General features: G+C 41.0%; 1 protein-coding gene across 1 annotated transcript in view; it reads left to right on the top strand.

Moving 5' to 3' along the window:
• nkain2 (sodium/potassium transporting ATPase interacting 2) overlaps window positions 1-13592 on the top strand; it is an 83916-nt gene extending 70324 nt beyond the window's left edge. Inside the window, exons 6-7 of the mRNA XM_047573980.1 lie at window positions 6123-6204; window positions 9874-13592. Of these exons, the coding sequence (XP_047429936.1) occupies window positions 6123-6204; window positions 9874-9883 (92 nt within the window). The 3' untranslated portion in view covers window positions 9884-13592. The remainder of the gene's footprint in view (window positions 1-6122; window positions 6205-9873) is intronic.
• Window positions 13593-14134: the final 542 nt, after the last annotated feature.

Raw genomic sequence — 14134 nt, 5'->3', positions numbered from 1 at the left:
AAATGGAGGTGTTGATAGAAGGAAGCTAAAGGATGTTCGTGAATCCATTCATGCGTCATTTATTTTGATTCAACCTTTTATCGGCGCATCTATTCATCAGGACAACCATGCTGATTGGGGAGTGTGCAGCTTTTACAAAAGCTACGCTGAGAGCCATTCAGTTAGCATTTGAACAAAACTAGCGAGCCCCGTCACAGAAGATGAAAATGAGGCAAATTGACATGTTAATTCTGGGATTTAAGCGTGCCATGCATCTGTGTGCATTAACTCGTATGAGCCCATTTACCTGAGGCCATCAGTTTAGTTATTCCATTAAAGCTGGCGCAGTCGTTCTTCCCCGCAATCGATACCCAGGCATGTCTTATTCAACACCGAGCAGACGATGCTGTTTGCTAACGCATAAATATTGATAGGTAATAAATGCAGACTGGATCAGAGGAAATAGTTTGAAGTGCTCGAGACGAGACACGTTTCCCTGCCTTCCTTCCCACTCAAGGCAGACTCAGGGCTCAGACTGACAGGAAATGATGAGACTGTGGGTCAGCACCGAGAGGCTCTTCATGTGACGAACACGTCTCCGCGTTCAACGAGGTCACAGTAAAATATTAAATCACGGCATTGTTAAAGTTGCAGTTCAGAGAAGTAGAACGCCTTATTTATCCCACTTTAATGGAGTATAATTGTGTTTCAGGGGTTATTTGTGAGGTGAACGTTTTTTAACACTGCATTTTAATAAGCTGTGGTGATGACGGTAAGCCTAAAATGCCACTTTACCTCTGCTTCCACGTCTAAATAATTAATGTCTAACTGTTATAATTTGGCCTTTCCTTAACTGTTGTGTTTTGGCCTTTGGCTCTGGATGCTGTTCATTTCTGCTTATTTTGCATCTCAGGAGAGAGCTCGGTAGAACTAGCAGCCGGCGAAGATGAGTACGTTGGGTATTGATGGTAGTGTTGCTGTGCTTAGCCATGTGGAACAATGCTGCTTAAAACAAGCATTTGTTCAACCGTTCTTGTTTTTTATTTCAACAACCGAAATCTCAGAAAGATGTTTAAAATGATGACATTTACCTGCAGCTGCGTTCCACAAGTACATGGGTTTTTCTGCTCAAGTAAGACCAGTTTTATTTCAGCACTCGTCCTTGCTTTCATCATTAGTTTGAAGTGGCTCAGCTTGAAAAAAGAAAAAAGAAAAAAGACAACGCTATGACAGTCGTGGGGCTGTTTTCTTTGCTTATGTTGCCAGCACTGTCAGGTTAAGGCCTTTTTATGCCTCTTTGCCAGTGACAGTCATGGCTGGAGACGTATTATGCTTTTCATACACAATTTGTCCTTCCCATTTTTGTGAATGCAGTGCCTCAGTAACAACTGGAGGAAATTTCTTAAAAATTGGCACAAACATCCACTTGGACTCAAGGATAAACTGCCCCATTATTGTGAATACAATATGTTAAAAACCCCTTAATGAACTTTATTAAAATTTGGCAGAAAAGTCTACTACTCAAGGATGATCTGATTAGGATTTGATGCTTGAAGTCAGTGTGAGCTCACTAGATCTTTATTTTTTTTGACATGATAAAAGAATTCATACTCTAATTAAGACATAATTTCACTCACACACACCACCGGTCAAAAGTTGCAGCACGCAGTAACCTCTGGTGTAGTTGGTCAGGGCTTCATCTTATCAAGACATTGACTAGGGATGTCCGATAATATTGGCCGATATTAGCCTATTTTTATAATATTGGTTCATGTCGTTATCGGTTTTACCACCAATAATGAAAACAGATAACATAATGCCTGGGTTGTGCTGCTGCTTGTGGGGTCCTGGGACATTTACCGGCACGCAATTGATGACCTTATCAAACCGCACCCGGAGCCAAAACAACATCAGAGTGTAGCTAGTGTGGGTAACAGGTTGCTTTCTACCTAAAATTAGTCTGGGCAAAAAAAAAACAAAAAAAAAAACGCCTGCATATATCGGTATACCATATCGGTTGATATCGGAAATTAAGAATTTGGACAATATCGGCTATCGGATATAGGCAAAAAGTCAATATCAGACATCCCTAATATTGACCCAATTTTTTAGTCCAACCTATACCAGAACTACCTCAGGATAAAAACAAGATGGAAAGAACCAAATGAACCTAGAAACCAATGGTCAACATAACATTAAAAAATTAAACCTTATACAACAAGTACAACTTGAGGAACTCAAAAGGTGAGAAAAACAACAGAGGACACCAAGGAAGTCCAGCTGACCAGACAAACTGACAATGAATAGAGTATACACACTAGGGGACTAATATGTGGTGACAGTCCAGTCGACGTCGACTAGTTAATGATGTCACACATAAAAACACAGTAGAAAGTAACACTTTGCAACAATGAAATCTATATTATTGACCTGAGTCCATACTGTAGCATTTCACACAACAGAAGCTATGAGGCTTTTCTACAAGGTAATTAAAGCTGGACTTAGCTCACATCAACACCACAAACACAGTCAGTCTGACGTTTCTAATATGCGGCTCTAACTCGACAAACTCTCAGCTCTACCATCATTTTTGTCTCTCACACGGGGCATTCACTGACATCAAGGACAAAAAACACGCTCCACAACCACAGCAACACAACAGAATTGAACATAAACAAATCAGCTTAGAAAAACTGTGCTGCAGATATAACTTGACACTGTCAAAAGCATTTAATAATTCTTTACAGCATGTTGTAAAATCTCTGGATGTATCTTCGAATCCTTTTCTGTGTGTAGCAGCTAATGTCCTAATAACTTTGACAATGAAATTCACCAGCAAATTGATGTTTTGCAGCCTCCTTCTCTCTGTTACTGCGGGGCGTTTGGTGAAGTTTCTAACTGACTGATTTGGACCGTTCATCTGCTAGCATTAGCATATGCCTTTTCAGATGAGTGTGTAATGCAGTAGTAGTCACAAGATGATCAATGTTATTCACTTTATCTGTCAGTGGCTTGAATGTCGTGACTGATCGGTGTGTGTTACTGTGACTTATTTGACTGATTGCTCAACACATACTCCACAATTCTAGTTTTGCTTGAACCTACGTACTTATTACTCCTCATTCAGACATGAATGTTTACTAGTAAATAAATAAAATATGTTCAGGAGTTTAATCTGTGTGTATCACCAGCTAACCATCTATTCATACATTTTTAAACCACTTAAAAGAAGTGAGAGCTGCAGCTTATTTCAGCGTACGGTGAACAGGAGGCAGGGTACACCCTGAACAGGTTTCTAGTCTATCACATCGCTAACACATGTTGACAAACACTTTCACACTCACATTCACACCAATGGGCAATTTAGAGCTTCCAGCCTTCGGTTTGTGGGAGTAAAACAGGCTCGCCAAGGAAATTCATGCAGACGTGAGTAAAACCTTCAAATGCTACACAGATGAGAAACAATAAGCTGCGTGGATGGTTTTAACATCTGGCCTCAGGCGGAATCACACGGAATCAGGTTTTAATTCGAGGCTTCTGGCCCCTGTTAATAAACATAAAGGTGTGTCACATGTGACATTTCCGTGTACCAAAAAGTTAATTTTCTCCAAAATAATTTTGAGATCCATTGTAATCTTCGTGTTGCTGAGCCTTAAGTTGTGAACATGGCTGTGGCAAGCACTGTGATAATGCAGTCTGGAAGAATAAACAATAATCAGGGAGCTTTGTAGAGAAACACGCCTTGGGTGAAGAATCTAATACTCGCTGAGGACCGATGAAGATTTTGAGTTGCTGAGGAAGCTAATTACTCTGATAATTATTCCGTGCATGTGTTTGTGTGTGTATCTGTGTGAGATTAATCATCCTAGTGTTATGTGTCTCGCTGCTACTCGAATGTATCAGGCGGATTTTTATCAAACATACTTGTGCACCCAAACAACACATGCAAATACAAACCTTAATCTAACTTAAATAAATTTAGACGATCAGTCTTTGGGTAAGCTAATGGGAGACGTTCAGATATTTTAAATTGCCACATGAACTAAAAATATATTTGTAAAAAGAACATCAAATCTCAGTCCTGCAGGTTTGCTGCTGGCGCCTCTTAAAGTTTTTAAACATTCTGCGGAAATGTGGAAACGTGTTCTCAAACATTCATTGGAAAATCCTGAGCTTCATAAATAACGTATCTGACTTTTTAAATTGGGCCTCCACAGTTTGATAGGCAGCACGCTGACAAGGTTAGAGGCTCCATTTCCTCTTGTGTTCAAAGGGTCGAGCATGGCACAAACTCTGCTGAGACTATTTGACTGCAGCATGAATCAGCAGGAAACCCTTACCATTCCCACCAGCCTGTTCTCCCACAAAAGAATCCACACAAAGAAGGAATACATCAAGCACCGGCAGAGGCTCTGCATTGTCTGATTGAACGGCCATAATGAGCCGAAAGGCTGTAAAATACCACCGGGGAAAGTGCTAATAGAACAGAAAAGGTTGCCCCGTTGCGCAGGGTTATCAAACTTGTACATGTCTACAATGGGAAAAATGGGAAAACTGCGCGGATAATGAAATATAATGGTTTGATGCAGGATTTTAACAGAATGAAGCAAATGAGACATATAAATGAAGCGTGAATACCTTCTATTTTTATGTTGTATTTCCGCCTGATATTTTTTTTTTTTTTTGTTGTTGCTGTTGATTCCACTCTGATGATGAAAAAGTAGGAGTAGGAAAATAGTGTAATAGAGTTCTCTGTCAAAAACAAATCCATCTACCACCACATCTAGCACTTACTGAGTTACACATTAGGTCTTAGTTGTTTGATCCATACACAAACCATAACGCTAAAGCTTGTATTAGCAAATTTACAAGATTATTGTACTTGCAACAAGCTAGGAGATAGTTCTACTGCACCAATCCATGTAAAACCACAAACTACTACTTGAACATTTTGTGTAGATGTTGAGACATAACATACTTAGGTTGCTGTACCCTACAGTACTTGTTCTCAGCAAATGAGCCAAGCAGGAGCCTCCGAAATACAAAAAGGAGCAGTTCCCCAAATGTCCTCTTGAGGCTGGCACCAGAAGTGAGTCAGTGTCCATGTTAAAATGTCCATCACAGCAGAAATACACATGATTACGCTCAAAAGGTGGTTTTGGTCTCTGTGGCTAATTTTCTCATTCATGACAACTGTAGAGTGAATTTTAATACAACACACCTGTTTAAATTATATCAAGGGTTAACGTAAAGCATAATTTAGGGCATGTCCAATTTGAACGGTAGGTGCGTGTCTAGCTGTTACCTGTCTAGTTCTTTGTTTGATATTAATTTGCCGGGAGTTGGGGTTAGTCACACACTTCCAAGATGGCGACAGCCAGAACCACCGCACTGAGCTTCAAAACCGCACTTCAGGAAGTCAATGCTAACCCTGGGCAACATACATAAACTAATTGGTGCTTTTCTTGGAAGTGAAAATGTCAGACTATATATTCTGGTTTTTCGCATTGTGAAATGTAGACATGTTTCTCTGTGTTTATTGTAGGGTTAAGGTAAAGTCATAGCTGCGTTTCATCTCTGCAGTGACACATAAATTCCTCATTGTACTTGATGTTATGAAATCTCGCTGAATAAATAAGATCGTATGCCACTGATCAAGGCGAATACGTACACTTTTATGAGCCCTACAGCTTCAAAGTTTAAAAATAAAAAAAAATACCTCCCTCTCTTTTAAAGGTCTAGGCTCTCTGCCTCAGTCTGAGGAAAGCAACCACCTGCTGGCAGCTCGGGAATCTGTGGAGTCACATCCTAGATAATTCAGGAGTATTCTCAAGGCATAAATATAACACTGCATATGTCTTAGTCTTCCTCCTAAAAATAGATTCACATTTGCATCACAAGATTTTCATACAGTTGAGACCAGGTTTTTTACCGGAAGCTCTTTTTCATGCGTACAACCCTGATTAGCAGCAGGAGCAGCAACAGAGGTGGTTCATCTGATACAAAATGTACCGTTGACTCCTCTGAAGGTGTAGGAGGCCTACAGCTATGAATCATCTGTGGTGGGAGGTTCCCAGTTGATAATCACAAGGACGTTTGCTTTTTCTAATTGATGTTTCTTTTTCTTTTTCTTATTTTTGCAGTTGATTTTATAGGAGGGTTCGACTCATATGGTTATCAGGGGCCTCAGAAGACCTCCCACCTCCAACTACAACCCATGTACATGTGAGTATAATCGTGCTCTACATGTCTCTCTGCGAGTGCCTCGCTGAAATGCTTTCATGGTGTTGGTGTGATGTTAATCCACATCATCAGTCAAAAAAACAGACATGTGATGGCATATGCTTTGCTAAATCGCCATCAGAAATCTACCTTTTATTCCTCTCTGGTGTCTTAAATATTGGTAACGCAGAAGAAATACACCCTAGACCCTAAATGTATCCCCGCCATCAACAGCAAACTGTGTTTACGAGCTCATTTTCACCTGGGTTTGATATTATGAATTCCACAGAGGATGATATGAGTGCGTTCCCGCTGCATCAGCATAAAGCTTTTTATCATTTACCAGCCCAAGGTCTCATCAGTTATCACTGTGTGCTGCTTTTATCACTCCCCCTCACGCGTAATAAAATTGATGTATGTTATGATTGTTTTTGCCAAAGTCGGTTTTCGTAATTAGCTCCAGATGAAGTACATTTTGTTGTTGTGGAAGCTTTCGTTCTGTGTATTTATTTATTTATTTTTTTTAGGATCAATTCTAGATTAAACTGTGATTTTCTGAGGCTCAAATGAAGGGTTTCAGTTTCATCAAGATCCTCTGCTGTTTTTAGCTTCGGGAGCCGGTATTAGATCACAAAAATGACCCAGGCTACGACAACCCTGCACCAGCCTCACTGTCTCTCCTTGTCCTGGGGAAGGCACTAAGCAACACTAAGCCACAGCCACTGCAACAGACAGCGAGAAAAAATAACGGTGATTCCACTGATGTGCGGCAGACAGGTTATCAATAACAGATTTTATTGGAAAGGAGCTGGAGCAAATAAGAGAGAGGTACAGATGGAGGGAGAGAGATATGAGCGAGAGACGAAAGGAGGGAGAGACGTAGAGTGATGGATGAAATGCAGGACTAAACAAAGAAGAAAGGCAATAAAGGACCATTCTGTAGTTTTATATGTCCCCGGTGGAAGCCGTAACACAGATCATAAATCATCGACCCCCAAGATAATGGCTGCAAACACAAACATACGCAAGAGGTGGAGCATGAATACACACGTCTCCTCAAACGCACCCACACAGACAACAGCACACACTCTAATAGGGCGTTTGTGTCCGCACACACGCGCATATAGACACACTAACGTATAGCTGTATATGCGTGCATACTTACACAAACACCATCAATATGCTATCATTGTTCCCCAGCTGTTGTCCTTTCAGCTTGGTGTTTATTGGCTCTGGCCAGAGGGACCAATAAAAAAGCATCAGCTGTACCATCCCAAAGGAAATCTCCCTCGCACAACCACAACCACCTACACACACAAATAATTTCACAATTACCGCCTCCAGAATTCTGCGGGAAAAAAAAAAATCCCTTTTCACTGATAACAAATGGAAAACTAACTCTCTGATAAATTTATTGTTAGCCTCGGTAAAAATGTGTTCCGCCGAGTTCATTGTAATAAGAGGTCCAAAAGCAAAGACTAATGAGATAATGCTACGCTGCAACCTCTCCCTTTAGCGGTTACCTGAATTGTAAACACACTGTCTTCAGATGGAGCTCACGATTGCAGCATGGGGAAGTTGTGTATGTGAACTGATTACCACCCAAGTGGTGACTTTGGCCGTTAGCCATGAGGACAGAGGCATAATGAAGGAATAATGAAAAGATGAGTCTGTTAGAACACTGTTGGACTTGATTAGCTCTACGACTAAATTACCACAAATAACTGGTCGCCCACCAAAAACAAAAACCTTCATTGGAAACATCAGGAAACACCAGATACGATAGTATACCGTGACAATACACAATGCGATACTGTGCTATGCAATACGATACGATACCATGACAGATCATGCTATATGTTAGGATACGACAATACCACATTATGTGTTACAATATGATACGACACCATGCTATGTGTTAGCATATGATACGATACAATGTTATGTGTTACAATATGATACGATAGAATATTATGTGTTAGCATATGATACGATACCATACTATGTGTTGCGATATGATATGACACCATGCTATGTGTTAGCATATGATACGATACCATGCTATGTGTTAGCATATGATACGATACCATGCTATGTGTTGCGATATGATACAATATAATATCATGACAGGACACCATGCTATATGTTAGGATATAGTATGATATGATACGACACCATGCTATGTGTTAGCATATGATACGATACAATGTTATGTGTTACAATATGATACGATACAATATTATGTTTAGCATATGATACGATACCACGCTAGGTGTTACAATATGATATGATACGATACAATGTTATGTGTTAGCATATGATACGATACTATACTATGTGTTGTGATATGATATGACACCATGCTATGTGTTAGGATATGTTACAACATCACACTATGTGTTAGCATATGATACGATACCATGCTATGTATTGCGATATGATACGATACAATACCATGACAGGACACCATGCTATATGTTAGGATATAGTATGATGTGATACGATACGATGCTATGTGTTGCGATATGGTATGATACCATGCTTTGCAATAAACAGTTCTTACTTGCTGGGCTGACACTGCATACAGAACATATTGGTGGCAGATAATGCACAGTGTTGGTGTTACTGTATTATTTAACAGCACATATAAACCAAGACAGAGATCACTCTGCTTGATATAGAATATACAGTTCCTTGCACACAAGTCTCAGTTCTGGTGTGTGTGTTTGTGTGCGTGTGTGTGGTCTGCTGGGAGCAGGCTTGGTTGTACAGTGTGACAACAGCAGGTGACTGCGGGTGAAGCAGTCTGTTACTGAAATAGCTGCCCAGTCCTCTCATAGTCCTGTGCACGGGGTGGGACATTTCCGTGTAAGTGCTGATTGCTCTGCCATCAACCTCCTCTCTCCCACCTTTTCCACTGAATCTCGAGGGCATCCCAGGAGAGAGGTGGACTTCCTGACAAGTCTGTTGAGTCTCTTCCTGTCAGCAGCCTCGATGCCGCTCCATCAGACCACGCCACAGTGACAACTACAAGAGGGCAGCATTAATTCAAACATGACCCCATTTGAAGGCACCAATAACATGCTGTTCATACTAGACCATGCAAGACTGCAGCCACTAACTCCAGACTGTACTAAATTGAGCAACACTGTGCTTTGCCAAAGATGACAGAATCTCACATTAAAGCACATTCATTTACACAGTCTCGGCACACATTGATTATTAGCATTTTTTTTTTATCCTTGCCGGCTATTTTTCTTCTCATGCATGTTTAATATTTTCGTGGATATTATCGGCGAGCCAGTGTGCCCATGAGAGTGTTAAGCCGTCTCTTGAGTGTTATTGTCTTTCATAAAACACACAGGACAAGTGCTTCTGATGTTCTCATCAAGCTGTATCATATTGTTAATATTATTTGCCAGAGATAATTATTTAGTTAAGGGTGACACTGAACAAAATGCAGCTAGTTTTTCATCTTAAACCAATTAACCTTCAGCTTCTTCAATTACAACAAAAATCTTTGACGCTATAACACATTTTGCACAGTTTGGGATGTGTGTGATACTGTCACTGGATCTTTTTCTACTGGCAGCCTCGGAATATGGACTCACCAGGAGAAACAGTGACAGCTTAAGAAATTAAATTTAACCGTCTTCTGCTGTTTCTCCGCAGGTCAAAATAAACCCAGAAGATTCTCCAGGAGTGCTGCCTTACCAACGACCCCTGCTTAAAATCCTGCTTTTACTATACTCCATAAATAAACAACCACAGAGACACAGACAAGAAGACGGGGACCAGACGACATTCTGCGATTCAACTTACAAATCCCCAAAATACTCGGGTCAGGTGATGTCTCCCTGTGTGTCTGCTGGTTTTAAAGGAGTTCCTGATGAAACACTGGCCTCGTGTGGTTGAAGATGATAACTGCAGGAAATGTTTGTTTTTTTATTATTATTATTATTTTTTATTTTTTTTGGTCATACCCAACCTGGAGCCAATGGCCTGCTTCCTCTGTTGTGCTGTTGGGTATCTGGATTGTGAAAGGATGCAAAGAGGCCCCGACTCTTTGGGTGAAGTGTTTCCTCAGGCTTCCAGTGAGACCTCTCGGATTTCTGCTGTAAAAAAAAACAAAACAAAAAAACAAAAAAAAAATGTCAATGTTGAGCTTAAGTGTTCTAACAACTCTCACATAAGCCTGACCAAAGAGTTAGAAAAAAAAAATAACGAAAACCAAGCTACTATATCCCTGTGTACACAACAGATCCTGCTTCTTCTGCTCTTGGTGCCAGGCGCACTGGACTTCCAAACCGAGAACCTACAAACAACCACTACCGATAGAGGAATGTTAGACGTGTTTTTATTAGAACCACTTTCCGGCGTGTTGGGATCTCGAGGTGGAAACTCGATACGTGTCTCGCACACGCTTTGAATGTGAACTAACAGCGAGACGTGTCGAGCTCAGGCACCGAGGACGTCAACACACCCTTGTAACAGATCTAACCACTTCACTTTTTTTACTTCTAATGTGAATCTTAATGTTTACAATACAAAGTCTGTCGATCTGACAAAAAAGAGGCTGAACGCTCGAGTCACAGATGCAACAGGTACGTAGACCTGCAGAGTGGGAGACGGACTTTTTAGCTGCAGCATCCCAAAGGCTTGTTTCGGGTTGTTTCTGTAGATATTAGTAGATTATTAGAGACAGGACGGGTTGATCCAGGTGCGTCTTTAGGCCTCTTGCTGTCTAAATATTTTTGTCTTCCACCCAAGACAGACACACAGAGGGAGATAGTGACAGAACAGAGACAAGAGAGTGAGGTCAGGCAGCAGTTTCCCATCTGCCTCTTCAAGACGCCACATCTCTCAGCGGGCAAGCTTTTCCTTTTTTCCCCCTAATTAATTACATTCTTCAAAAATGCTGGAATCCAGATAAAGAATCCAATCAGCCTTATCACTCGCAGTATCCAGCTCTTCTTATTAACCGAAGCAGCTCGTGAGAAGGAATCTTTGCGAAAGAAAACACAGCACCCCTTAGAGAAACGACAATCACACAGTCAGAGTGGCCTGAGCCGTGTCTCCAATCTGGAGTTTGATATTTTTCTGACAAAGGGGGGAGCTGGGTGCAAAGCCGGAGAAGGAAATCCACCCCAAAATGTCGAAAACGCTAGTCGTCGTCACGTGGGGGAGCGGAGGAGCCTCTGAATTCTGTTATTTGATTCCCCATTTATCGTTTTAATTTATGTGCATTTTTTCCCAAACCGCCGGTGAACGCTGAAGCGGAGGCCGAATCCTCGACAACACACTGAACGCGTCCGCCCTCGCCGGCGGTCTAATGAGGACAGAAATTATGCCGGGGAAATGCCAGAGAGACGTAGCAGCTCGCCCCCTATCACCTCACCGCTCGAATTTTAATGTTGAAAGTGCCAACCATATCACCGCGCGGATTTCTGTAGCACTGGTTTCCGAAAGCCTCAGACCAAAAATAATAGGTCTCAAGTTTACCTGACTAAGAAGAATACCACAGATATCACAAATCAGAACGGAATTGGCATTCTAGACATCCAACAGGTTTCTTTTTGCTTTTTTTTTTTTTTTTAGTTCAGAGAAAATCAACTGAATCCTTCTGGAAATGTCATTGAACTTGTTGGATTTTTGTTGCAGTCCCTGGATCAAAAGTTTGAGGCTTTCTGCTTCTACTAAGCAACACTACCACCGACTTCTCTTTGTGTAAAGACAAACTAACAGACTCTTCCCCTCTACAAACAGATCTCAAAGTCCACCTCCCCCCCGTTTTTTGTTGGTTATCTTCAGCAGTCTTTTATAACAAAACTCTGTGGGTTGCGTTCAGAGTCGCTCCGGAGGACGGCGACGGCAGTTTGTGTGTTTGCATGAGGTGTTTCCAAACCGTTGCATATTTAATCTCATGCCGCGTGTGACTAACTAGCTACTTAAAACGGGAACTGTTTGGTTTGTTGAATGCTCCGCAGCTCTCTTCAGAGTCCTAAATGTGAACTTTGTGTTTTTTTTCTATAAATAACACCGTCTGAAATGTCTGCCGAGTAAAGGAGAAAAATAGCTACTACGATGTAAAAACGATGAAATGTAACTTTGAACTTCTAGACGTTTTTTATTCACGTGTGGCCGTGTTTACTGTTTTTTCTAGTTGACTAATAATGTATGATGTTGTGTATAAGTGGGACTACTGTGTTTTATTTCTTCTTACTGTACAGTGTATGTGAAACGAGAGGGTACGAGGACGAGGTGGAAAGAGAATTAGTTGCACTATAGCCTTTAAGTATGTCATGAACCGTTATGTCAGGGCCAGAAATTCACTTTCACTTCAGAACAAAGCCAACTTTACAGTATTTATTTGGGGTTGATTCACGTTTTATTAATTAAACGGCATCGGATTATGTAATTGGTTTCCAAAATTCAAACGCGGGGAAAAAAAACAAAAAGGGCGCCGCGCATACGCTGTTTTGAAGCTCAGCTGAAAAAGACGATCAGTTGGGAAATGACTGAACTGAAAGTGAATTTATTCCTCAATTTATTTGTCTTTTGTGGAGTAAATCGACTTAACATAAGCTGACATTGTGTACGCATTACCAATAATTTAGACAGTCCCAATTTTCCACACTTGACAAGCAGCAAAAGGTTTAACAGGTCGGAGAAGGATTTCAGAAATATAACGTCACCCCAGTGTGTGTGTGTGTGTGTGTGCGTGTGTGTGTGTTTGTGTGTGTGTGTGTGTGAGTGAGTGAGAGAAACTGTGTGCCTACATGTGGGACTAGACTATGTACTGCAGTACATTGATTTCTGTGTCATGGTGAACGTTACAGCGTTCAACCCAGATCCTGCAAAAAAAAACAAAAAACAACTCCCATTTAAACTGAAGGAAAAACTCTTTAAAGAGCAATAATAAAGTTAGTGGTAGATTATAAAGTACCTACGGCTACACGGCTAACTTCTTCTTGATCACACTTTGGAACAGTACGCAGAGAATTACAGATTTGAGGAGGAGCAAGGAATCAAACTATTACTTAAGCTGCAAAAAAAAAGACTATGCTTCTCTCAGACAATGGATTCAAGAAAACAGATTTCCTTCTGTTCAGTACGAAATTAGATTAATTTAAAACATAAAACCCAATGATTACAACACATTTAGCGACTATTCTCATTGTGCGTCTATTCAGGAATGTCCCACTGACTAACTGGAAGTAAAGATGTCGGGTCTTTCTCTGTGGCTCTGGGTTGATTTGTCAAAGTTCACCGCTGATTAGAACCGTGTGTTGATTTAACTCCTTCTCTTTTTATGATGGTTTTCCCACAGGTGACTGACTGTACATAAACTAGACAGCTGGGATTAAACTAGAGCGTGGAGAAGGAACGTCTATATCGTGTCCTCTGTTCTGTCTGACTCCCTTCACACACGAGCAGTTCATTATTTACTCCAGCTGTGTTTATTAGTGGCACTTTTCCACCTGTTCCGTGCCTCTGCCCTTCAGGAACTGAGTACGGTTGTAGCTCTTGGAACATTTGCATGGTTTGTCAGAAGAGGTACACAAAAGGTACTTTCCCGGCGCAAGAGGAACCTGTAATGACGTAAGTGTTGTGGTGAAATAAACTCAAACATTTAAACGTTGGTGAAAATTTAACCATGCGAACGGGAACGTTTAATGTTAGCCTTAAAAAAAATGGCACAAAACACATAGAGGTGCGCCAACTGTGAAGTTACTTGCTGTTCCGTGTCACACAGATGTCGCTGAGAAGTCACATAATGACCGAAGGTTGTACCTTTTCCTAAAAGTAACTGCCAATACACGAAACATGCACATTTGTACATTGTACGCGTACTGTCCTCACCCTTTGACCTGCTGCGCGCGTTCTGAAAACGTGCGACGGGTTTCCGAGGCTTTATGTAATAAGCTGGGAC

The sequence above is a fragment of the Mugil cephalus genome, chromosome 21 (genome assembly GCF_022458985.1).
Source record: "Mugil cephalus isolate CIBA_MC_2020 chromosome 21, CIBA_Mcephalus_1.1, whole genome shotgun sequence".
Classification (NCBI taxonomy): domain Eukaryota; kingdom Metazoa; phylum Chordata; class Actinopteri; order Mugiliformes; family Mugilidae; genus Mugil; species Mugil cephalus.
This window is presented reverse-complemented; position numbering and strand designations above follow the sequence as displayed.